We start from the raw sequence: 26,043 nt of genomic DNA, 5'->3' as shown, positions 1-26,043 counted from the left end.
GCCAAAACTGGAGTCCTGTCTCTAAAGGCTTTTGGTGGCCTGCACCCAGGGTATTGAGAGGCTCCACTCTGGGATGAAGATCGCAGCTGAGAACTACAGCATGACTGCACTTTTTCAGGAAGGGTAATCCTGTCTGTCTAGGCAAGAGTTCCTTTGCACAGGACGAGACAAGACTGTGGAGTACTTTCCCACAAGAGCTAAGGGTAGCACAAAACTTTTACTGCCTTGCTTAAGCACAAGGTACACTACTCTGACCTTGTTTCCCTTTATATAAACCCACTGCATATTTGCCTGTGAGTCTGTGCATTTGTGTTGGAAGAACATCCTGCAAACTTCTTTCCTAGAGACAAACTGACAACAGGCTTGTGCAGACATTGGTCACTTTCTTGCCGGGATCTACAAATTCATTTTAACTCTAGAACCCACCAGGACAGAGGAGTTGTACAACTCCAAAGAGAAACCAAAGGGAAGTTTTGTCTTCATTTGTTCTCTCTTAGAAAGGCAGACCAAGAGAGCTGGGGTTATTCAGCCTGGAAAAGAGAACGCTCTGGGGAGACCTTATAGGACCTCTCAGTACCTAAAAGGGGTTAGAAGAAAGTTGGAGAGGGATTTTTCACAAGGGCAGGTAGTGATAGGGCAAGGGATAGTGGCTTCAAACTGACACTGGGCAGGTTTAGATGAGCTATTAGGAAGAAATTCTCTGCTGTGAGGGTGGTGAGGCACTGGCACAGGTTGCCCAGAGAAGCTGAGAAGCTGTGGATGCCCCATCCCTGGGAGTATTCAAGGCCAGGTTTGACGAGGCTCTCAGCAATCTGGTGTAGTGGAAGGTGTCCCTGCCCATGGCAGGGGTCTGGAACTGGATGACCTTTAAGGTGCCTTCCAAACCAAACCATTCTACAATTCTGTGAATTTGCTGCTGCTATTTATGTAATGAGGAATACACAGTAACTGCTTCAACTGAGCTGTATCCCAGAACTGTTGATGTTTAAAGTTTCAGCCAAAAAAACACCAACCCCTCCCCCCCCCCCAAAAAAAAAAACAAACACCAAACCCTAACACATTTAAAATCTTAGAAAAAAAGATTAGGATTGCAAATTCCTGTGCCATCCTTTTTACACTTTTGGGGTTTTTTTTCCCCAATGTTTGCCCTGGTGCACCCATAGATCCAAGTTTTGTGCACTGTTTCATTAGCCAAGGTTTAACTATAGACTTGTACACGCAGAATGCCAGCTTGTGTCTCTGCTGCTCTTCAGCCACTGTTCCTAATGATAAACTGGGATGTAAGTGCTGCTTTGTCTGGTTTGGAAAGATTCTGCAGGCTGGTCATATCTCCAGCATTCCTCAGACCACAATTTCAACACAGAAAACATTCACACCAGAGTGATGGGAGACAATGACAGCCATTTGAAATGAGGTTTGGCAACAAATTTTCTGACAAATGCTCTGGCATAATGCTCATGGAGAGAAGTGTGCTCTCGGAGACGTGACTTGTTAATTCAATCTGAGGGAAGAAGATTCAGAGCCGTCCTTTATTGGAACCTATTACAGGACTTAATCTGAAGATTTTGACATACTTCCAAGACAAATAGGCTACCAAGAGTGAGACATGTTCAATAAGGTGGGTGTTCTAGGAAATGAGGACTGTAATTGCCATGCTGAGAGAGCTTGTTGTCTATGCAATTTAATGACCTTCTCCTAGCAGTGTCCCTTCTGACACAACGTGATTCAGAGATTAATCATGCCAAGCACATGGAACGGGTCTTTATCATCACACAGCAGACTTGACCAAATGGTTACCGCTTATTATTGGCAGATACCGTAGGATTTGAGCCCCGCAGAGTAAAACATTAGGAATTGCATCTCCTGTAATGCTTGGGCCTCTTCATTAAACGCCATGGGAGTGTTTATAGTTTTCTTGTTACTCTGCAAATCACAGCACTGGCCCAAGATTTTCAGCACAAACTTTCTCTTTGCTTGTAGCAGTGAGTTAGACTGAAATTTGTCCGAGATAACTCTGCTCAGGAGCACAGATTATGATAGAAACAAGAAGTCAAATCCTGTTTGCCCTTAGCCAGCACTTAACAAAGACACTCTTACTTAGTCTTTTTAATCTTTCCTTGGGAAACAGTTTCCTCAGTCATGTAAGAATATCTGTCTCCACTTTCTGACCTCTCTCCAACTTCTAATTTTCCCACCTGATACCGAGGCAGGAAAAGAAATTTGCTATCTTGGCTGCAATCCACATCACTGAGGAAAATTGTGGAATGACAGAAGTGCAAAGACATAGGTCACTTACTGTGCAGGGTTGCGACAACAAAAGAAATATTTACAAAAAATATAGGGTGTAAAAATTAAACAGCCTTTTAAAGACTTTAAAACCTGCAAAATACTCAAGACTACATGACATGCAACATTTTCCCCCTTTTACTACCCATATTCCTATCTACAGATGTACTTGGCAATGTCTGTGGTTATTTCTGCTGCACTACTTTGGGGCTCAAAGGAATACTGGAGCTTCTGCCCCCCAGCACATTTTATTCCTACAAGAACAGCAGTTCTTTATAAGTAATTTTTATTTGCTTAGTTTAGACTGCTTCTGTGTAAGAAGTTGCCAAAGATTTGCTTCTTTTACAGTTCTGGTGTTCTAGGTAGTGCCGTTTTCAGGGTGTGCTTCTTACAGATGCATCAAATTGAGTAATTGGATGACTGGTAGTGTTACAATCTGGTCTTAAAATCTGTGCATCTGTTTACTGGTTGTGAAGTGATAGAAAATTAGTGTTACTAAGATTTCTCTCACCTAAGGTAGGAGAAATGTATTCCTACACGTGGTGGATGGTCCGCTCTTCTGACCAGCCAATGCTAACAACAAATACCACCACTAGAGAAAGGGATTTCAGTACATCAACTGGACTTTGCAAACACTTCCAGCCCCTCCTTTTGGGCCTTAAAGCAGTGCCTGAAAGCGTGGCTAAGTTTTCTCGGGACACCAGCACTGAGGAGCTGTGGAAATTCCTCTTCCCACCAGGCACCCTACATAAATACAGCATTAATTTATTTTTCTCGTTGCCACGTCCATCCTCCGCAGCTCCCCAAGATGGAAGGGAACACCCAGCCTGAGCTTTGCGGTGTTGGAGCTCTTCTCAGGGTACTTTTCGTGCAGCTTTTCCGGCATAGGGAGGCCACGATCGGGGCCTGGGTGTTGGTAACCCCGCGACGGTGCCTTCGCAAGCTAAAGCGGCCGAAGGCTCTGCCCACAGCTAGACGGAGCAGCAGCCAGGGCCTGGGGGACGGGAGGGGCCCGGACAGCCCAGTTTGCCTTATTTACGGGCCCATTTCAGCGCGGCCGGAGCCCCCTGAGCCCGCAGCTCCCCCAGCCCCGCCGCGCCACCCCCGCCCCGGAAGCGCCGCTCGCCTGTCCGGAACCTTTGGAGCCGGAACGAAGGTTGGCGGCGCGGGGGCCGGGCCGGAGCGCGGCACTGGGTGGACCCTGGGGAAAGATGGCGGCGGCCGTGGCGAGCCCACGTGGGCGCGGGGCTGCGGACACGGACACGGACACGGATAGCGGTAACGGGAACGGGGTGGGGGGGGCGGCTCTCTTCTTCTGAAGCCTCTTCGGCCGCCGCTGCGGGCGTCTTTGGCTTTGGAGGCCTTTCCTCTCTGCCCCGTCCGAGCCCGCCGGTGGGTCCGTGGCCCTTCATCTCTCCCGCTTCGGACCCTGGGCCGAGGGCTGGCGCCGGTCGGCGCGGGGAACGGGAGCTCAGGCCCCGGCCCGGGCACCTGCTGAAGCCCCTTCCCAGCGGCGTGTCCCGTGGCTGGCATTCCCGCCGTCCCTGGTGCTGTGGTTGGCCCTGCGCTGGCCCTTGGGCTTTTCCTCGCTCAGCCCCGGGGTACCGACGGCAGCTGGTTAGTTCCCTAGGCCCACCAAAATAGCTTTCGCTGCCCTCTCTCTTGGGAAAGGGGGGAACGACAGTGCAGAGCTGCACGAGTTCCGTGTGTGTGCGAGACCGGGATCTGCTTCTCTTCGAAGGAACCCCCTGGGACACTCTCGTTACACTGATTTACCCTTAACGCACGGTTCTCCACTCGTTCTCGCCTCCTGGCGTGTTGTGAGGGTGTACCTAACTAGTTGTGATCACTTCTTAATTATATCCTGTAATTGGTTTTCTTTTTTTTTTTCTTTATTCTGGGAGGAATCAAGGTTGGAGCCGTTTGGAGCTGTAGCTCGCATTGGTTCTGTTTGGTTTGAGCGTCAAAACTGAACCCGAGGAGAAGCGTTGTGTGGGAGCTTCTTTCAGAGCTCATTGCTGAATGTTTGCTGTATTTTAACTGTGTGTCTACGCCTCGATCACTGAGCAAGTTTAAAAGAGTAAAGTACCGAGATGTGTGTTTCACACACACACAAAACCGACTAGAACTTAGATTAAATCAATTCCGGACATCAGTCTTTTCAATTCAGAGTGGAGCCCCAGGTCCTACTTGTGATGGAGTTAATCTAGTTTAAATTACTTTGAAATACTTCAGCTTTATCTCATGTTGTTGACTGATACTCTGATGTATTATAGATTACGTTTTGGCTGGTAGTGGAAAACTTGTTAATTTTTCTGTAATTGTTGAAAGCAAAATGTTGCTGGTATTATCCAGCACTGTCCTATTTTATTGGCAGAAAATATTATGTATAGGAAATTAATACATGCTTTGCAAATTTCCTTTCTATAAGTCTGATCTTGTTTTTTGTGGCTAACTGCAAAACTTGGTCCTAAGCAGTGTGGGGGATTCAGATTCAGACTTTTGGTAGTTGTTAGCTTCTGTGTGTGTAAAAAATGTCACAAGCAGGGGTCAATTCCTTGTTTAAAAGCTAAGTAGCAATATCCTAGCGTGGACAAGGCCCAGGGGTGAAAACTTGACTTTGTTTTACATGTAGGAACTAGGATGTGGTGATGCAGTTACTTCTTTGCAGGCAATGGTGTGAATTTATTTTTTATTTGAAACTCAGCATATGGATACAAATATCTAAAAGGATGCCTTTAAGGAGTTACTGACTGTGTTGAGAGAATTTGCCACTTCTAAATTTCCAATTTATAGTAAGGACCGCTGGGAAAAAACCCCCATAGTTTGTCTTGGTTGGAGGATGACACAAGACTGTGTTCACCTTGCTGGTATTAAAAGTCATACTGATAGAGATAATGACCAGTTATTCAGTGATTATTTCTTTCCCACATTTGTTTTGTAACCATAGACTCTCACTTCTTTCCATCAGGATAACTAAATGCTCTCCAAGCTTCTAAACATGCCTGGGCATTCGAGGCTTTGTTTTAAATTGGTCAGTGCCACTGTTTCGCTGCTGTGTTGTTTGGTAGGTTTTTTTCTGGTTTAAACAGGCACATGGAGAAGGCAGAGTAATGAATTAGTGTGGCAACAGAGTGTATGTTTATGTTTGTTAAGTAATTAAATAGACAGTTGATTAATGAGGAATATTATTAATGGCTCCATAAATGATTTTATGGAGAGCAGATCTTGTGAAGGACTCCTGGCTTCATTCTCTTAATGGTTTGGTTGATAAAGGTAGTTCATGGGATATAGGAGTGCTTGCAAAGTAAAGCACTTGGCTCAGCAGTACTGTGATTTTAAATTTAATTTTTTTTTTTTCAGTAGTGTGAGAGTGGTAGATGGATGAAAGTGAGTCGTCTGCTGGGGAATCAGTCCCTTGCTGGTGGGACTGGGTCAGAAACCAGCCTCCTTCTGTCCAGCACTTGATTTTGCAGCCTTGACAGTTGTATATAAGATAATTAATTTAAAATTTCAAGTGGCACAAATACTAGTGGAATAGTAGTTAATGCTGGCAGGACTGGTGTATGCTCTGCTCTTGATTACGTGGTGAAGTGAAATAGCCAAACATATTTAAGCCCACCCTAAACCTGCAGCCCATTTCATTCTAGTTAATCATCTGCACTGTTACAGACTTTTATTGTTGCAGTTTGGCCCACTGAACAGAGTAATGAGGACTGATTCTTCATGTGTTTGTTGTGCCATCAGTTTGGCTGTTTCCAGCCATCTCAATGTTGCTTTATTCCAAACTTTGGTAACTTCAGTTCCTTCTTTTTTTATTTTGAAGGGCTCATAGGGGTAAGGAAACTTGACTTTGGGGGTGTTTTATTTGTGTAACTTGAGCAGTTAGTTACTTATCCCAAAAAAGCTCAGTGCCTCTGGTTTCTTTTTGAGCTGCTTGACGACTGTCTTGATTCTGTATTTCACAAAGCAGTCTCCCCTGGGTTCATTATGCTTAGGTAATTGTATTTTTGCTGGCGGTGTTCTCTCTGAGCAGGTTTTGCTTTCATGTAAGAAATGCCCCCCAGCTTCAGTGTAATCCCTGTGGCTGTTTGCACTCAAACACCAGATGTCACTGTTGCAGTTTGTCTGTGTGTACATATATACATACATATTTGTGTGTATAGGCATTTATAAGTTACACTTTTTTAACTGCAGAATAGACGGGTTTTCCCCCCACAGTTACCAGCCCTAAACATAAAAGTATTCAATAATCTAATAATAAATATCTGGGGCTGCCTTTTCCCTTTGGCCCAGCCTCTTTCTGTTAGTTTAAATCATCACTGAGATGAGCAAGCACTTGCACTGCATAGTTTCTAATAAATAAATTATAACAGTGTGTGCCTGCTTGAGGAATTAATTGTAACAGTACATGTACAGTAATACATGGCCCTGAACTTGGATAATATTTACATAAGGAGCCAATGGCACTAGTGAATGATTCCTACTAGAAACAATTCCTGATTGGTTTTTTTGCTTCTTTTCTTTTTTTTTTTTTTTTTTTTATCCTTAGGTTCTGAGTTAAGCTCAGAACTTCCAGAAGACAGCTACTCCTCAGGAGGTGAAGCCCTGGATGGTGATGATGAAGATGAAGCAGCTGCCCCTGGCAATGTGGCTGAAGAGGCAACAAGCTCCAAAGATGGCCCAAGTTCAGGCTGGGCAGATGCCATGGCAAAAGTGCTCAACAAAAAGATTCCACAGAATAAGTCCACTATCTTGGCCAAGAATAAAAGCCTGGAGAAGGAGAGAGAGAGAAAAAAACAAGAAAGGCAGGAAAAGAAGATGAGGGTGAGAAAAAGATGCAGTATTCCATGTGCAGTGACTGTCAGATGGGCTACATGCAAAATAGTCTCAGAGCACTCTCCCAAGTCTCTGCTGAGGCTGTCTCAGTTTTGGAATCTCTCCTTCCCAATGATCTTGAGTAGCTTAATTTTTTTTTACTTTCCAGTCATGCTGTGTAGGGTTTTTTCCCTTACTTCTTCTTCTGGGTCGTCAGGCAGGCTGAACTTTGGCAGCAGGACTGTTCCAGTCTGTCAGCTTAAGGTGTTTTTGTTGTTGAGAGGGTGAAAGCAGCTGCTTTAAGCTTGGTTTTCTAATTGTTGTTGTTAATTTGGGGTGAAATTCACTTTGCTGGCATTACAAATTGAAATAGTTCTCTACCACAGAAAGTGAGAGGGAGAAAGAGAAGCAAACTGCTTTCATTTAAATTGTGCTGTGACTTCCAAAGCAAGGCCTCTGGGTTGAGATTGCAGTAATCACTGATGTGGTTGTGCGTTGTTGTTTGCTCCACTCAATCATTTTCCTGATTGAAGTTTTCTGTTATGGTGTCAGTGCCCTAAATTGCTTCTGGTTCTGAAACTGGTATGCAGAAAGCAAAACCTTGTTGGCAAGTAAGTAATTTGTTTGTGCCTTCAGTGGAACTTATAATTCCAGGCTCTGATTGATTTACCTTCAGGCTAGAAATACATTAATAGTTCTAATGGCTCATCCTACCAGTTCTGTTTCAGTGGGATAACCAGGTTATTCACCTGACAGTTTGGGACATGCTGTGGCTGGGCCATGGCTTGCCTTTTAAATACAGAGAGCTTCAGTACAGTGTCTGCCCAGTTATGGTTGTCCTAAATACCTGCTCTCATCCAGTCAATATTTGAGAATACTGCAAAACAGAGATGGGCCACAGGTCCCCAAACTGACTTGTTTGCTTTAGAAAAACTTGAAAGTAATTTGCCTTTTATTGATTTCTTGCTGATGAAAGGTAGGATATGACAGTTATTTTGATCAAAGGCCAAAACATGGTCATAAACTCAGAAATTCATAGTAGTCTGCTTGGAGTTATAAAGATAAAGACTCTGAAATTCTATTAGAGACTTCTTGCATAAAACAGATTTAATGGAACATCACCAGGACTAAAACACTGTTAAATTGTTCAGAGGGCAAGAAAAAATGTCACTACTTTACTCCTGAAGCAGAGGTCATGAAATACAGTGGTCTGCTATTGCAGCAGAAACAAAGCTGGTGGTATTGTGTCTGCTGGTAATGGAAAAGTGGATCAGTTTGCTTTTGAAACAGAGCCTCCAAAAAAAAAGACAAAACCCAGTATTGTCCACATGACTTGTTGTCTGGTGGACACTTGGTGTTCTCCCTGTGTTAGAGTTCTGCCTGTTGCACTCTTTGCTGAGCGTCACTTTGGTCACAAAGCTATACTGGGATCAATCCTGTGGGGGCATGTCAAATTCCCAAGGCTCAAAATCTGACATGCCTGTCTTGATGGACCCAGGGATTCATTATGTATAAATTTCTCTGTGATCAGCTTGTGAAGTCTGTGATTTGAAGGCTGTCATTGAATAATTTCCTTGCTCATGGCTGTCAGTGTGAAAGCATCGTTTTCCTAGACTTTTGTTACTGCAAGCAGATGACTCTGAGATTTGAGCGTGGCCCCTGTTGTGTCAATGCTCAGACCTGCTCAGACCTGTTGTCCAGCCCTATACCAGAGCTCCCTTTACTTTCAACCAAAGTGAACTTTGCAGATACATTTTTTTCCTCCTGCTACGTACTCTATCAGAGCATGCTGCATTCTCAAATGTCCATGTTGTTTCACATAACAATATTTATAATGCAGCTCGATAAAAAGCGGGAATGGGAAATGATGTGCCGAGTGAAGCCAGATGTTGTCAAAGACCGAGAGAAAGAAAGAAATCTTCAGAGAATTGCCACGAGGTAAAAGTTTTTCTGAATGCTTTCCTTAAATATATGTATATCAAAAAGAGGAGGAAGAGGCCTGTGCAGGTAATCTGTTTCCAATCAGATTGAACTCCTTTTAAGAAGTGACTAGCAGGAGCCAAGAGATTTATAGACAGGTCTGCATTGTACAGTATCAAGTTCAACAAGAGATTTCAGAAGCTTTATGAAAGAGTAAAAATTTAGATGGGAATCTAATGTTTGCTTAACAGAAGTGCTTTGTTGGATCCCCTCATTTTGTTAATTTAATGCTTTAAAAATGCAGAACACTTGTTTCTACTCTTCTGGTTTTTTGCTTCTCTGCAGAGGATTCCCCAGATCCACGGCTGTGAAGTTCAGCTGCTTGTTCCACATTGTGGTGGTTTGGTGTCACAGAACTGGTTGAACATTGATGTGCTGCCTGTATCTGTCTCCTTACTCATTCCTGTGCCTTATCCTCCTACTTCAGCTGCCATTAAGAAACTTGCCTGAGTAATTTAATAACTGATTTTAGGACAAATAACATGCTCCCAAGGATGAAACATGCTCAGGGATGAAACTGATCTCAGTGCCATGTTACCAAGCTTACTTCAGAATCTGAATAGTTATTTGTGGATTTGTTTGTTACTGGTTCCTAGCAATGAGTATGAAGGAGGAGTGAAAATTTAAAGTCTTGTATGTTGTAGTAAATGTTACTTCTTAACCGAACTGAGGTTCCAGGTAACCATTTTGGGGAGCTAGAAGTCATCCAGCATCTGTACCGATTAGCTTTAGTAGGGGGTTCATTCCTGTAAAAGGAACTTGAGTTCAAAATTTTGCTTTGTTGTCTTCTTCCCTATCCCAGAGGAGTTGTACAATTATTCAATGCTGTCAGGATGCACCAGAAGAAAATGGAAGAGCAGGTGAAGAAAGCTGGGAGCTCTGAGAGGAAGCGTGCTAAACTGATGTCTTCTGTTTCAAAGAGAGATTTCATCGATGTTTTAAGAAACATGGAGGGTGCTAAGGGAGGCAAGAATCCTGCTGGAAAGGCCACAAAAAGTAAACAGGTAGGCTTCATCTGTGAGAAAAAAATGCGTACAAGGTCCCTTCTTATTATAATGACTGTTAATGTGCCTGCTCTTCATAAACCTGTGATCCAAATGGCTGGGTTGTTTTGAGGCTTCTGGAAGGGAACAAGCAGCTCTTAGCCTGTTTTCCCTGTCTTTTGACTATCAAAGTACAAAACACTGGAAGCTCTTCTGGTAAGACATCAAGCCTTTTATGCAAATAACTTGGTTTAGCTGTGTGTTTAAAAAAAGATTGTGAAACACTGGATTTTATCTTGGATTTTGCACCAGGCATGGAACAAACTGCTAGATTATGGTGGGTTGTGACATTTGGAATTTGGCCAATAATTGTTAGCTCCTTGAAATTGTTGAAGACCTGGAGACTGTCCACGTTACACGGTGTATTAGACTGTACTACCCAAACTGTGTCCCCACAGTTTGATCATGTCAAACTCGCTTCCTTTGGGTGATTGTGGTGTCTGAAACTGAAGGATTTGCCAGACAAAATGAATACCACAACAGAAAGAAACAGAGATGTATTAAACCTTATATGTAGGGTTTTCTTTCCCTGATTCTCTGTGTGTGTCGGGCTGGTGTGGCTTCCTTGCTCTTGTGATGTTTTGGAAAGAAATACATTCCACTTTTTCCAAATGTGTTTGAGACACAGTGTAGTTGGACTCATCCAACTCTTCATCAGTTCTTTCAGCTCACCAAGTAGCTCAGGGTTGAAAACAAGTTGCTCAGACACACTCTTTCTCGTATTTCAGAAGCTGCACTTTTCTGAAGCGTATTTGTGCTCAGGTTTGAACTCTGTGCTTGGTAGTGGGTGGAATACTGCAATTGGCCTAGACACACTGCAGTTAACTAAGTGCTTTTCCATGCCAGGAAGAAATACTTTAATCAGTTAGGAGACAACAGTTTGTCATATGTTTTTTGTTTGTGTGCGCTTGGGGAACATGCTGAAACACTGCCTGGCATGGAGTGCTCATACAATTTTCATGCAAGTGCAATATTGAAGTATTTTTTAAATTCTTCGGATAATGAGAACAATTTAGCTTGGTGCTGACACTTTATTTCTCTGTAAATGATTCCAGCTTGCCTGTTTGTGGGGGGGGGGCATGTGCCTGTGTGTGGTTCTACTTTTTTGGTTTGTTTGTTTGTTTTTCCCCCCTCAGAATAGCAGAATATTGGAACAATGGCAGTGCCAACTACTATTGTAGTCAGCATTGAATCAATAGCTGGGCAAGAACTAGGACCTTTTTTTTGTGACACATTGTAGCAGGGCAATTTTTTAATTACAAGGTCAGAAAACACAGATTGCAAATGTTTCTATACTTAAAAAAAAAAGAAAAGTTTTATTTTGGCAGCATCAGTAACAGCATATTTCCATTCACGTCCTCTGGAGATGCTTTGGATGCTGGCTGGTTAGTGTTGGGTTTGAGAATTAATGTAGGTGCTGCTTTCACATTGCTTGTGCACAAAAGCTGGGGTGGGGACCGGCGTTTTTGGTTGGGTTTTTTGATTCCATGTCTGCCTAGATAGACCACCCCCCCTTCCTCCCTCCCTTCTTGCCTTTGCTTCAGTGATTCTCCATTCAATTTAATACTGAACGAATCTCTTTAATAACTCCTTTTCAAGCTGTTCTTAATCTGCCTTATTTTCTCTTGAGAACATATCTTACTCATTGAGCAGGCTCCCCTCCTGGTAGTTGTTGATGCTTGAGGTTCAGGCCAAAATCTGCTCTTCAGTCTCCTTCTCAGAATTACACAAATATTTAGCCACTGAACAGTTCTGCTGGCCTCCACTGTTGTATCTCTGCTTCTTGGTCTTTGAGGGTGTTTCAGGGGGTAGGAAGCCTGGATGAGGCTTTTTGGTAGTAAATTTCTTGCAGGAGTTCAGCAGACTGTTTGTGCCATCTGAAAGCTGTTGTTTGTTTCTTTTGTGGGTTTGTTTTTAATAGTCAAGAGTATAGAGTGTATTTCATTTTTGAAAAAGGGGGGGAAATACATTAATTTATCTCAGCAAAAACAACGGAAGAGATGCCAATCCCAAAATCCAGGCACTCTGCCATCAATTAAAAGGCAGTCCAGAACAATAAAAACACTACCCCACCCACATAAAACAAGCAGTCAGCAGGAAAAATAGCAGAAAAAATTTTACCAGTGGAAGCAAACCTTTCTTGACTTGAGCCTTGTGCTGTGACATGAGACTTGACTATATTTGAGAGAATGGGTGAAGGCATTTTCTTGCTCTGCAGGAGTTTCTGAATGCAGAATTTGCTTTGTATTTTTGAAAGTTTGGTGATTTTTTTCAAGTGTCAGGGGGTTGTTGAAGAAAGCCCTTATAAAGCTCTGTTGTGATTGACTATTTAGCTGAGTATATTTATGTGTGAAAAAAAGAAATTAAATGCTCCAGAGGCCCATTTGCAACAGTATGGTTTAAAAGTAGCATGACCACTTTCTAAATTTTGCTCTTTATTTCCATCAGCTTCATGCATTCCTGGGAAGGACAGGTAACCTGTGCCCCACTAGAACATTGTTCATAGTCTTGTTTACTTTTAGCCATTGGCCTAAATGTTACTTGGCACATACCTACCAACATAACTATGAAGAAAAGACTAAGGCTGTGAAGGTTTTCCTGTGCCCTTCTTGTGAAACTGTAGCCTTTCTTGGGAGTTTTGTGTGCCCAGCTGGGAGTAATTACTTTTCTGAGCTGGAGCCAAAAGCTTTGCCTTTCATATCATTTGCTGTTTATCAAGGTATTTCTTAATCCTTGCTGAGCCAGCTGACTTGTGTAATATTTTTTCCTGGTTTTTTTCTAAGTTACTGTGCATGATGCTTGCCTCTGGGTAAGATCAACTAATTTCTCTCCTCTTACCACTTTGTCTGAAGCCTTGCAATGTGGCAGGAAAATGTAGTAATCTAAAAAGAAATAATAAAAATCCCACTTGTTTGTGTTCGCGTGGGCTTTTTTTTAAGTTTTGGGGTGGGTTTTTCTAGGAATCTTCTACTGGCAGATATGAGGGCTTTCAATCTTGTTCAACACAATCCTTACAGACCAGCTTTTCATTTCAGGATGTGTTGGTTGCATCTTCCAGCTTCCCACTGGATGCTATAGGAAACATAAACTACAGGTTTAGAAAGGGTACATATCAGAGATGCTGTTTTTTCAGGGCGTGAGGCTGAAGTCATTTTTATGTCTATGGAATAAATACAAAAGTAGGTAGTGGCAGTAAAGGATTCCTTGCAGGAATCTTTTGTGTTCTTTAGGTCCATAAGAGATTTCTGGGTGCTCTTAGGAAGTACCTTTGCTTCCAGGGTTGAGTGAAGTTTCTGTTCTCTTAGAGTTGCACGGACATGCTGGCTGATGTAGTGAACTACGTGAGGTCTTGAAGTCTTAACTGTAAGAAAACAAGGCAGTTCAGAGTTAGCATTCTCAGAGCAGCCTCAACTCTCCTCCCTTGCTGTGTGTCAGTGAGTTTCATCTTCACTTTTCTTTTCTCATTGGTGCTGCTCCCTGTAAGGCATTACTCTGTGGTAAAACATTTTTTAGTGACACATAAACAACTAGCATGAAAGTTACAGATGCTCTTTATGACAAGCATAACCTGCACTCATGAACCTTTCATTTTTAATTAGGCCTTTGCAGCATGATTTTGCTTTAAGTGTTCTTACACCATATCTGTTACAGAGCATTTCAGTGATGGAAGTAAGAGCAGGATTTCCTGGTCTACTTCAGTAACCATGATCCAAATTCTGCAAGGTAATCTTTCTGTAAGCTAGGCTGGCTACATGACCTGGAGGTACAGTTTGCTTCCTGTGTTGTGATGGCATCTGGAAAAAATTGGTGTATTGGTCTCAAAATAGTACCTATTCTAAAATAATTTATTGACGGGAAGGAAGATGAGTGGAGAAGAATACAAGTGCTATTTCATAGCAGCTATTGCTCATATGGGACTTAAAATAAAGTGCTTTTCCAGAAAAGTTCCTTCGACCTCAAGCATATTTTATAAATGCTCCAAGTATCTGGTAAGTAATTTGTAAGGACAGTGATTAGAGTCAGGCTTACTATAGATTTTTCTTTGTTCATAAGACTTGAATTTTAAGCAGTTGTTTGAAGATTGTTCAAGGGCAGGAGGAGTACTACACTTCCGACTTTGCTGTTCTTACTGGGATACAAGGAGTGGCATGGGGGGCTTTCATTTTTTAAGCAAAATGGGGGTATAAATTGTGCTTTTCAGCTTAAAAGTCAGATCAGTTTAAAAACTGTGAGAGTGACTGCCTTCTTTTTCTTGCAGCTTCATGAGTACTGGCCATCAGCATGGTCTGCTTTTTTTCCAGTTTCCACAGTGCAGAAATAGGGAGGGTGAAAAAAAAGTTGTTTTCATTCATGTACCTGTTTGGAGTGACAATAGTCTGAACAGTTGCTTCAGCCTGCGTTAGGAAATTGTTTCTGAAGTATGGATGAAGGCAGAGATGACTTCTGGAAATGTGTAAGGTGTATCAGCACCTCTTTTAATCTTATAAGGAAACTTCCTTAGGTGATAATGGCATTGCAGAGTAGCAGAAGTTTATTACTACAGCTGTTGTGTGCTGGTTTTACAGACCTAACTGAAGGAGTAACCAGGCATGCATGTATTCCAGCAGATTTGAGGGGGCAGCCAAGTATTAATTTAGTTCAGCTGTAGCCAGAGTAGATGTATTCTCCCAGTTTTAATAAATGTCTTCCCATCATGTGCACAAAAACTTTTAATTTGGATTCCTTTAGATACTGCATTTGTATCTGTTTTTCCAGTCGGTGTGTACATTTTCTTGAAGGGCACCCATATATGTTTGGAGCTGATGCTTTTAATGAAGTTTTTTGGTTTTGTACCAGAAAGTTGCTGATTACCTAATTGTATGCTGTATTCTTAGGAATATCCTTAGGGATAAATGCAGCACAGCCTGCCACCAGTTTGCTGTATCCTATATTCCTTATGTTCTTTAAGGTAAGGGGTTGTTGTGCAGTGTTAGAGGTTGTTTGAGGGTGACATTTTTACTTTAAATCTGTTTAGAAGTTATATTAACTTACAGAGTTTAGGTCATCAACAGGATTGGGTTTTTAAGATGTGTAAGCTCAGCTCCCTGATTGTTGTCATAGCAGGTAATGCATATGTGTTAACATGGGAATGTAGGACTTTGTCAATATTTAAATGTCAATTTAAATTTGTCAGTGTTTAAATATTTAAATTTGATTGATGGATGTCAAGAACTTGACACTGTAAATTCAACTCCAGATAAAACAATTAAGGGTCATGTGATGGGCAGTATTTTACCTCTTTTTCCTGTGGTTTTATACTGAAATATCCCTTTCTGTCCTCTTTTTCAGATATTTGATCACAAATCAGGAAGGGAAAAGGCTGTGATTATTCACTTTGTTCCCATCTACCTCTTTTTTTCTCCTTTTCCTGTTCTATGTTCCTGACAGGTTCTTTCCCCCTGCACCTGAGGGCCAAGCATGCAGCCCAGCATCCTGTGCCTAATGCAGGAGCAGCCCTGGCAGCTGTTCACACAGAAAGGCCAGTTCCCTGTGTGTCATCACGAGCCACTCACGGTTCAGCTTAGTGCTGTCTGCTGAGATGCAGATAGTGTGTAATCAGTGAGGACAGATATCTTCAGAGAATTTGGATGCTAAATGCCTATTGCATCTACTGAGGTGATGACCTGAGGTTGGGGGAGGGCAGTCTTCCAGATGTTTATAACTTGTCCAGATCCAGGCAAATGTTCATGGAGATAGCAAAAGATATGTTGCCAGCTCCAAAACACATTCTTAACTGATTTTTAAGTTTAAAAAGAATGAATGATGCAAGGTTTTAATGGGTTCCTGTAGAAAATGTCTCTTTGTTCCTTAGAGCTGAAGACAAAATATTTTAAGTTTGTCTTTCTGTGAAAAGGAATGAAGTGGTTCTATTTGAAACATTGCAAAATCCTTCAGCATGAAGTGGTTGAAGTTTGGCAAATTTCTAAGTGAATATAAACAGGGACTTGTGATTGAAATGTCAGGCAATACTGAGACAGCTCCGTCTGTCATATTTGAGAGTAACTTGCCTTGCTATTTGTTTATTAGTGCACAGGATACTATGATGGTGTTCTATTTTCCCAGAAGATGTTGCAAGGATTTTTTTTCAGTAAAACTATGTCTAAAACAACCACATTTGAAAAACTTGTGGCATACATCTTCTTTTGATCTTCCTGTGAGTATACAAAGCACAGAGTCAAATCCTATTAGACTTTTATCTGGTAAATCAAGTTGGAAGCCTTATAAAAGCAGCTCTCCACTTTTGGCTTTGTTCATAACTCTTAAAGGCAGGGCAGTGTACTTAGAGAAAAATACATCTAAACATTTCATAAAGTTTTATAGAAAAATGTTCTCTGGAAGTAAGGAGGTTTGGGTGGAGCTTGTCTATCTGAGTAAGTTTGTTTCCCCCCATGTAAGCATTTGCTATTGGAAATTATCTTGAAAAGTGATTCCTTTACTTCGAAGTTTTATTAAGGTATAAAGTGTTCTGATTTCCAGAGTGTTGAACTAGCAGATATGTGTTATAAATGACCTCTGTGGGTACCTACTCATCTATTTATCTTGGTAGATAGACTTCAGGAGTGGTGGGTCAAGCTGCTTCCAGCTTGCAATGGTTAGAGGGTCAGCAATGGCTGAGTTCAGTACATTGTTTTTCAGTACTATGGGAAATCCTGGCCAGTTTTTAATGAGTGTTTCTGAAATTTACTGAAATATTATAAAATATACTTTTAAAAAATATCCAAAAAACTGGTAGTATTACAAATTATACTAAAACTGCCTCTTGGAAAGGTCTGACCTCTCTTTGGTTTGCTGCTGAACTTTGGTCAATGTTCTGCAGGTGGTCTGTGTCATTTCTTCTCCACCTGCAGCTGTTGGGAAAGCCCATACAGAAACGTAGAAGGAGATGGAAAGGTCAGAAATGCAGAGAAAGGGTAGCCAGATGTTTAGGATAAGGGATTGAGATCATGGGCAGTTTACATTTCCTTCATCAGGTTTAAACTGTTTTTAAGGAAGCAGCCAGGAGTGTTGAGGGGTGTGGTCTGTTCCTTAATGAGCTTGCCACTCACGAATGACAGTGTGAGGGGAAATTACAGGATTATAAAATCAGAGAAATTTGGATTTGGAGACCTCTACGATATGTCACAAAAGCCAGTTAAGTAAAAGCAAGGGCAATGACTGTTGGGAGGTTATATCAGACAAGCTGCTTAGCAGACATGAAAACATCGTTATTTTATATTTAGCAATAAAATTGCACAGAAGTTAGTTCCTTGTGGGGGTCTGTTGTTTTTTTTTTTTGTCACCCTCCTACCTCAAAGTTTTTTGGATCCTTATACTTCTTCTGGCACTCAAATATAAGTGGAAATCCTGAGTCAGGAAGAGGAGGCTTTTTACTAGCCCCACTTCTTTCTCATCAGCTGTTCTGTGAGATGATTTCTCAAGTGCTGGGTGATGGACATGGTCATTACTGTAGCCTTTATTGTTTGTGACAGCCTTTTGGGACTCACTCCATTATGCCTCTGACTGAATCATAATGAAAAACAGTGGATGATTTTTAGCATCATTTGTTGAAAATGATTTGAGTGATATTCGTATTATTCAAAAATTTTCAAGCTGATAATTTATTAAAAGAAAAAAAAAAATCAGAAATACTCCAAACAGCTGCAGGTCTGCATGTTTCCTTACTGGGCAAACAGGCAAGCTTTTGTAAAACCTGCAGAAAATTTTAGGTACCCAGTTGAGATAGTGCATAAGTGTCTTTCATAAATGGGTGACATCTTAGAAAGATCTGTTGTGACTGGAAAATGTTAGTCTAAAGTAGACTTAAAAAACCTGAGGATGTGACTTCTGAGGGATAGCACAGTGAAGGCCTTAATCTTGACTGAATGTTTTTTACTAGGCACTCTTGCTGTATCTGTGTACTTTCCAGATACAGCTTGGTGGTTCAGGAACTGAGCAACTTGTAACAACGATGTTGTGGATCTGAGGTGATGTTTAGGTTCATCTTTAAACTCTGCCATGTCTTCATTACTGCAGGAAATGTACATTAAGAAATGTAGGACCAGCTGATGGAGAGGTTTTTTATTACTTGTGAGAAGTTGTGGGGCATTTATTTCAGGGTTGAAATGCTGCATATCTAGAAAAATTCTTTATTTCTTCATTTTGAATCCCATCCAAACAGAAGAATTCTCAGTTCATTATCTTCCTTTTGGTAATAACTATGGAAGCTGGTAAGGAGTTGTCCTTGTAAGATTGTTCTTTGTAATTAACCAGTATGCTTTTGGTATAAAGTGAATAATATTTTGCCTCAGACCCAAGACTCATGACTAGCTAGCAAGAAAAGTTGTTTTTTCTGATGGACAGCACTGTCTTTTCCAAGTCAGGACTATGATTCAACTGGTTTGGTTACCATAATTTGCCGTACAGATTCTTGTCTGATAAGCAATGAAAGTGTAACACATTGCTTTAAATACAGAAGTCTTGATCATGAGTTATTTTCAACCACAGTACTCAGTGGGTCTTTATATCAAGCATTAATTGATGCTGATGCTGTGCAGTGCCAAGTACATGAAGCATGGAAGCTGTGTAGAGATTTACAGGTGAATAAATGGTAGGAGTAACAGGTGAATACAGGCATAGGAATGGCCAGTCTGGTAGGCAGGAATTTCACTGTCAGTAGTGTGACTGCTGATAAACAGGCATTGCAGATGTGAAGGTATATGTGTGAAGCATATAGATGGGGATGATGAAGAGTTTTGTTCTTACAGGAAACAAAAACCAGCAGGACTGAAAATGAGGAGCAATGGCATATTGAAAGAGTCTATGAACTTTCTGCTCTGGTATGTTGCATGGCAGCCTCATACAGGGAATGTGCTAATCTATTCCTATCTTTCCAGGTACCTTCTCTAAGAACTTGCAATCTATTCGGAACTAATGTTTACTTGGTGCCTACTTAAAAATGCTTATTTGTGGACCTTTTCTTTCTTCCTTATGTCAGTGGAGTGTTTTGGCCCGGCAGTTGGAAAGATAGTGTGATTACTTCATATTTGCAACATTGTCATTTTGCCTTGTATTTCAGAGAGCATAAGTTACAAATTAGAGAGTGTATTCCCCAAGGGGAACTGCTGGTATGGGTAAAGGTAACAGGTCATGCCTGTGTTGTAACTTAACTATAGGATTGTTTCATTGGGTGAGTCATGTTTTCAGGTGAGTTTTTATTGTCTGTGAGCAGCTCCTGGTGTAGCATGCCCATGCTACTCATGCTCATTAAAACATGGGAAGGGAGTCTTGATGCCAGTATGGCCAAACATGTCTTGCAGCAACATGTGGTGGAATTCCTTGTGCCAGCACAAGGGTTTCTGAGATGGCTGCTGTCGATGGCTGGAGTAGAGCACAGGCTGAGGAGTTCCAGAGCGTCCTGTATGCAGAAGGGCCCTGTGTTAAGCTTGAATTCTTAAAATAGTTTTGCTTTTTCTGACAAATAATAATTTATGAGGTTTGTGGCTGAGGAAATCTGTTCTCTCATTAGCTTTTTCTAAGATTCTTCTTTGCAACTGAGCATTTAATAACGGTGCTTATGATTTTTCTTCTTTGCTTAGGCCCAGATTAATGCTTGTTTTTAGAAATTCTGTAATTGAGTTCTGACCCCTCTAAAGTTGGGGCATGTTTAAGCCTCTGTTAGCCAACCCAAAGCATTCCTTCTCATTCACACATCCCCAGTTGTAGTAAACCCTAGAGGAGGATGTGAGGATGGGGAGATTCCTCGTGCAGGTCGTTAAGCTCTGGGTGGTCTTCTGGCTGTGCTCAAAAGGAAAATCAGTATTTGTTGTGCTTGTAGTAACAATTCCAGTGTGTTACTTTCAGAGAAATTTGAACAGGAACAGCAGGTCTCAAAACACACTGTAAAAAAAATTCATTCTTAGATTTATTTACTAGAATTGCCAGAGCAGATTCTGGTCTGTATGAGAGACTTTGTGATCTGAGTAAATCCCCTGTGCCACTGTTGATACCCACAGTGTGGTGTCACTTCAAGTAAACCAGGGCAGTTTAGTTCAGTCGCTGTAATTTCTCATTCAGAGAGAGGATGCAAATGGGTATTGAATAACTCTCACCCTAAGGAATAAACAGTTGTGCAGAATTATACTGCAGAAGAATAGATCTCTGTTGTGCAGCTCACATGTTCTGCAAGCTTGAAAATGCTTCCCAGAATGAGTTGCTGTGATAATTCAGCTCAGAAGTTCAAGATAATAGTGCTGCAAGTTGTATTCTCACTTTGCAGTTTTGTGGGGTTTTGGCTGCTTGGGATCAGGCTTACATAGGAACCTTTCTTAGAGTCAAGATCTTGCTGCAATTCAAATCAGATCAAGTTGCAAGCAGCATTAATGATCAAGTCCAAGTATCATTTTCCTGTTAAAAATCATTAAATTTTGTTTTCTGCTTCTATTTCTTCTTTAGATACTTCGGCTGCAGGTTTTTTTTATTTCTTCTCAGCCTGAGGGAAATTTATTTTCTTAGCCTGTGAGCTCAAATATTGCTGAAAATGAACTTAAGAAAAATGATTATGCTGGTGTTCTTTGTTTTTCATTCCCTCCCCCTCTTCTGCCAAGTGGGGGTTGTATTATTACTATTGTTTTAAACTGAGATTTAATATACTTCAGTGTATGCCTGCGCTGTTTGTTTGGAGTTTTTTGAGCTCAGTTTAAACTGACTTGCTTGGGGATGAGAACCAGAGTAGCAGCAGTCATTCAGAGCAAGATGCAGGCTGACAGGGCAGGTAATTGTCAGATGTATGTGAGAATGTGTTCTGGCAGTTACGTTTTTTAACTTCTCAGTCATGACAAAAGCTTTGCTGTGTCTCAAGGTCTTAAATGTTTGTCTTGAGCAAAACAGAGGAACCTGGGGAGGCAGTTCAGATTAATTAGGCACGTTAGAATTGTTTTCTCAATGCTAAAAGTTGTTGCTTGAGAGATATTTATGTTAGACATTCCTTCCCTGACAGGTACAAATAAACGTTTATTGTGGGTGATGGTAAAGAGAGATGCCCCTGCAAGCTCTGGCATTTCGTCTTTTACACGGAGCAAAAGCATGGGGGTCCAGTGTGCTGATTGGAATTCCCAGGTCTGAAAAACGTTCCTTTGTTAATGCCCTGGAATTCCTCTCTTCTGGACACAGGCTCTTGGGGAATCTCCATGGTGCTGTAGGTTTGTTCGCTGCTTTGCAGAGGCAGAAGCTGGAGTGTGTTCAAGTGACATGAGCTGGTGGACAGTGGAGTGAAATGCTGTCTTTTGTCTGTGTGCCCTGATTTCAAGGCATATCTTTTAATGCCATTAGTTACCAGTAAGCACTATGGACTTTTGTTTGCTTCAGCATAAGGTTCTGAAAAGCTCTGGCAGGTATCCTGCTTCTGAAGGGGCAGAGAGGATTGATCCCGCACCTCGGTGTCAGCGCTGTCTGCCACAGCTCCAGTGCTGAGTTTGGCAGGTCTCAGTTGAAGATACTGTCTTATTATTTACCAAAAGCAAATTTTATAGCTGTGTTTTTTTGTGGTGGTAAAGAAATGGACAAAACCGGGGAGATTTCTAACTTGATCATATAGCTGCTGCTGCTACCACGAGGCTTTCATAGACCAATTCCTTTAAAAGCATCCAGGAGCCTGGATCCTGCAGAGGACAGCTGCTTGTTCTAAGTGACAGAACTAAGCTTTGTTGGAGCTTAGTTTGGAGCTTTGTTTGGTGGTTTTATTAGGACTTGGCCAAGAATTTCAGTTCATCTTGTCCTGGTGCAAATTTTAGAGGGTATGTCTTCAAATCACAATTAGTTCAGGAAGTATGTCCCCACTACAGAGCCCTACTTGTGTGAGACTTTAGCTAGTGCTGTGATAGCTTAGCAAGTAGGCAAGGTGTTGGGTTGTTTTTTTTTATTTACATGAACTCATTTCACCTGGACCATGAGTCCATCACAACAAGTAAATATCAGCACTTGAGTAACCACAGTTCGTGCTTTGGTCTGCCTTATTTCGGCTCGTGATAACAAGTCCATCCCCAGCAATTAGTAAAACACCAGTGAGTCTCGAGGTATTCTACTAATTGCTGCCACTCAGACCTTTTGAAATAGGTTGCCACACCCTTCTGGCAAAGAAAACCCAATTCCAATGTGTGTATAAAAGAGGAGAGGAAAAAAAACAACACGAGAATTTTTCGCTCCTTGCGTTACTGAAGGATTCACATTATGTAGCGTTACACTCTGTTGTTTATGTAGCCTGCTTTGTTTTCATTTGGGGATGTTCAAAGGGGACTTCAGTGTTGTAGTGAGATGTGCATGAACAGCTGACTGAGAGTTCAAAAGCATTTGTGTAGATCGAAAGCTGGTTTATTTTCCACGTGCCAAAAATCAGTTTTGTTTTATTTAGATGAAGCTAGATTATGGCATTGAAAATCCAACTGTATTAACATTCTTACATAAAGCAAGTTGGGAAGTGATGTTACAGTTGAACTAATTGTTAATTATACAAATAGTCTTGCTGCATATTTTCTTAAGGCTTTGGGAATGTTCTGTGATGCCATAGACTTGGAGAGTTTTTATTCTGAGAGGAAAAGAGAGTAGTAAATGAGTTAGGAATGAAAATACTAAACAAGGCATTTTTTTCACTTGGAAGCATGCTTAAAATTGATTAAATATTTGCTTTCAAGCATTTAATCTTCATCTTTGAGGCACGAACATGCTACCTCTGTCTTTCTCCATTGGGCTTGTTGTAAAACTCTATTCAGGCCTTTGTGGTGCCTTACATAATGGGTAATGCTATGGAGAATCAGCACCCCTCTTTTGTTAAGGTCCTGCTTTTGTCCTGTTGTTCACTTGACATAGCCAGAAAGAAGGGCTAATGGTTGCTGAATAGCAGCTTGTGATGAATTTGAGGATTGGGCTTTTCAAACCCTGAGCCTGCCACTGTCCTTGCTGATAATAATGTACTGCTCTGTGCTGTTTAAATACCAAAACAAAATAAGAAAAAACCCCTGTTCTGCACATCTGGGGAAAGAAAGAATTCTGGTTGGTTTATTCTTGAGAACAAAAAATGTAGATTGTTTTGTAAGAAATACGGGATGTTTCAATTTAGGTATTTCAGATTTACCTCTCTTAAATTTCACGGTTCAAATAGTGATTTATCAAAGATCTGGGGTTAAGAAAGAAAGAGCTTGGTGATTTTTTAGACTGTTCTCTACTCTGCTAAGGTAAACATATAAAACAACTGCAATACAGTTAAAAAGGAGGGAAAAAAAGTTACACGCTCCTTGCATCCCAGAACAGAGTACCAGTGTTTGCACTATTGTAATGATACAGATTATTCCCATGTGAATATTTTAAGGTCTGCCTAGGGACCTACCTTATCTGTAGGTCTTTACTTCCATGCAGTCAATTCCCCTGTCTGAGACGATTTTAGGTTTACTGGGTGTAGCACTGGAAACAAATTGCTGCAAGAGTGGAAACTGGTTAGGAGGCACTACCCTGGGGAAAAGGGGAATTGTTGGATGGGAGTAGCCATTAGTGAGAGCAGCTGTGAAGACACAAAAGCAAGCCCCAAACCAAAACCCAGTGCAAACATCTTGAGGAAAAGCTGTGGAGCTTCTCTTTTTTTTTGAGCTGGGCCCTGGGAAATTCCTTCTGGGAAGGAAAGTGTTAAGACTTGTTATCCTATTTTTGTGAGGGCAGTGTTTCAGAAAGAACTGCAGGAGAAGTCACATGCAGCATTTCTGCTTTGATTGCCTGTTAAAAATACATGCCTTGTTTGGCAGACTTGTTGCACTCAGGTAACTTCTGATGGTGTGATAAGGATGTTTTATTTACAGTGATGGACCCGCATTCTTCATTTCTGTTTCCTCCTGCTATCAAATTCTGTATGCTGCTCTATCCCAAAGATTGATTCCCACAGACTTCATCTTAAATATGCAGTGGTATCACATTCCTAGATGCGTGACAGAGAAGAGGCATGGACAGATGCCTACAGTGATCATACATTTCCTGCAGGTTTTGCATCCAGTAGGCAAATCTTGTCTGCCGAGGATGCTGTAAGAGGTGACCCCACCCAGTGCACCCTGTCAGGAGGTGGTTGTCACCTAAACCTGGGTGAGTCAGCTGAGGTCCTTTCTTTGGAGCAGGGGAGTGGGGAAAGCCTACCTGGGGTGCCAGTGTTAACTTTGTTTCAAAGACCCTGCAGAACTAAATGAGTGTTCCCGCTGCCCCTAATTCCACGTTGGTAGGACAATTTTTTGCTTTCCTGCTGGACACTGAGCCGTGTTGTTGCTCAGCAGTGTTTTGCTAAGGCATAAACCACTGAAATAAATCCTTCCTCAGTACCTTGAGCAGCTTTTGGTATTTTCCTCCGGTAAGGGTGTAGGTGTAGCTTCAAGCTGTTGTTTGGAAGTGTTGCCACAGGATGGGGCTGTTGCACTGCCCAAACGGGATCTGTCACCGCGACCAGGCGCTGTTTTCAGTGCTAACCTGAAACAACACTCCCGCCCCTTTTCCTTATTATTCACCAGTCCGTGTAGTGGACCTCGAGTGTATCCACTTCCAAGAGGTAGGAAATTTGGAGTAAGGTGTTGTTGGCTTGCTAAGAGTAGATCAACTTTGTTTCTTTTAGAGGCAGCTTTGTACCATATGACAAGGCCAGGTAGTGAGGTAATAATTCACATAAAGGGGATTTGGTTCACGTATCACCGAATATGTTAAATATTAAATTGGGGGGGGGGGGGGGCTAAGCCTTTATTAAATCCATATTTGTGTTTTAGAAGTGTGCCAAGAAGTGTTCTAATGAAGCAGCACCTGGGGGTTAATAAATGATATCATGAATCCATTCTGATTGCCAAGAAAGATTTTAATAAAGCGAGCCATGCCCAGGGTTGACTGTTTCATCCATGAGGAGTAATTGTTTTGTTTCCATATTTCTTTTATTGGTTGGTTAAAACAAGTTTGCTTTTTAGCATCAAGTCATTTTTGGTTGTTCTGCGTGTTTCTGTACCATTTGCAGAAAGAGCTGGCCCTCAGTCTGCCGATTGTGGGAGGTGTTATTTTGATTGCATGAAGACCTTCCATCTTTTACTGCCTCTCACATTTATCTCATGTTGCTCTGTTTTTTCTTCTCCTCCCCTCAAACATTTAGGGTAAAGTGAAGTCTGAAGAAGGGCCAGAATGGAATATACTGCGTGATGACTTCATGATGGGAGCATCTATGAAGGACTGGGACAAGGAAAGCGATGGAGAGGGCAACAGTGAAGAAGGAGGTGGTCTGAAACAAGAAGATGACAGTGACTGAATGAAACTGAAAACCATTCAAGATAATGTTTTATCTTCTTAAGTTTGTTTGGATAAAAAGTCAGCATTCTGTGAATGTACAACACTTGGAGGATACCTCTTTTAAAAGAAAAAAAAAAGACTTACACAACCTTGGAGTGTTTTCTCCTCCATGTCAAACTTTTATTTAATATAGCTCCATTTGCTATACTGAAATCCTGAAATATTTTCCAAAACAAGTATAATTTTCAACATATTTCCAAAACATTTTGTACAGTCAAAATAGTGGCACTTGCCCAATGAAAGATAGATTTTGCCAAGGTCATTAAAAGTTTATACATTAGTCATGGCAATTGATGTATTAGTGTGCCTGCATGTCCAAATCACTGTTGCACTTTGAAAAGTTGTTGCAATTTGCAACAGAAATGACTTACAATAAACACAGAAATACCGTCACCTTGTAAAGTTATCGGACTCCTATAGAGTCTTTACTATTTTGGCCAGAAAAGGTTCTGTAGATAATAAAGGAAAGTAGCCATTAATGTGATAGTTCTGGTCTTGGAGCATTAGTTTGATTGGAGACAACTCTGGAAATACAATTATAAAAGGAGAG

The 26,043-nt window shown here is 41.4% G+C and overlaps 1 protein-coding gene across 1 annotated transcript; it reads left to right on the top strand.

The window, feature by feature from the left end:
- The first annotated feature begins 3,492 nt into the window (after positions 1-3,492).
- Positions 3,493-26,037, top strand: RRP15 (ribosomal RNA processing 15 homolog). Its single transcript, XM_082302434.1, has 5 exons — positions 3,493-3,564; positions 6,839-7,113; positions 8,945-9,042; positions 9,887-10,088; positions 25,300-26,037. Exons 1-5 carry the CDS (start codon positions 3,498-3,500, stop codon positions 25,450-25,452), a joined length of 795 nt encoding a protein of 264 aa, XP_082158560.1. The 5' UTR covers positions 3,493-3,497; the 3' UTR covers positions 25,453-26,037.
- The last annotated feature ends 6 nt before the right edge of the window (positions 26,038-26,043 follow it).

The sequence above is a fragment of the Coloeus monedula genome (assembly GCF_965178545.1).
Source record: "Coloeus monedula genome assembly, chromosome: 2".
NCBI classification, from domain to species: Eukaryota; Metazoa; Chordata; class Aves; order Passeriformes; family Corvidae; genus Coloeus; species Coloeus monedula.
The sequence above is the reverse complement of the archived record's forward strand: the minus strand, read 5'-3'. Positions and strand labels throughout refer to the sequence as shown.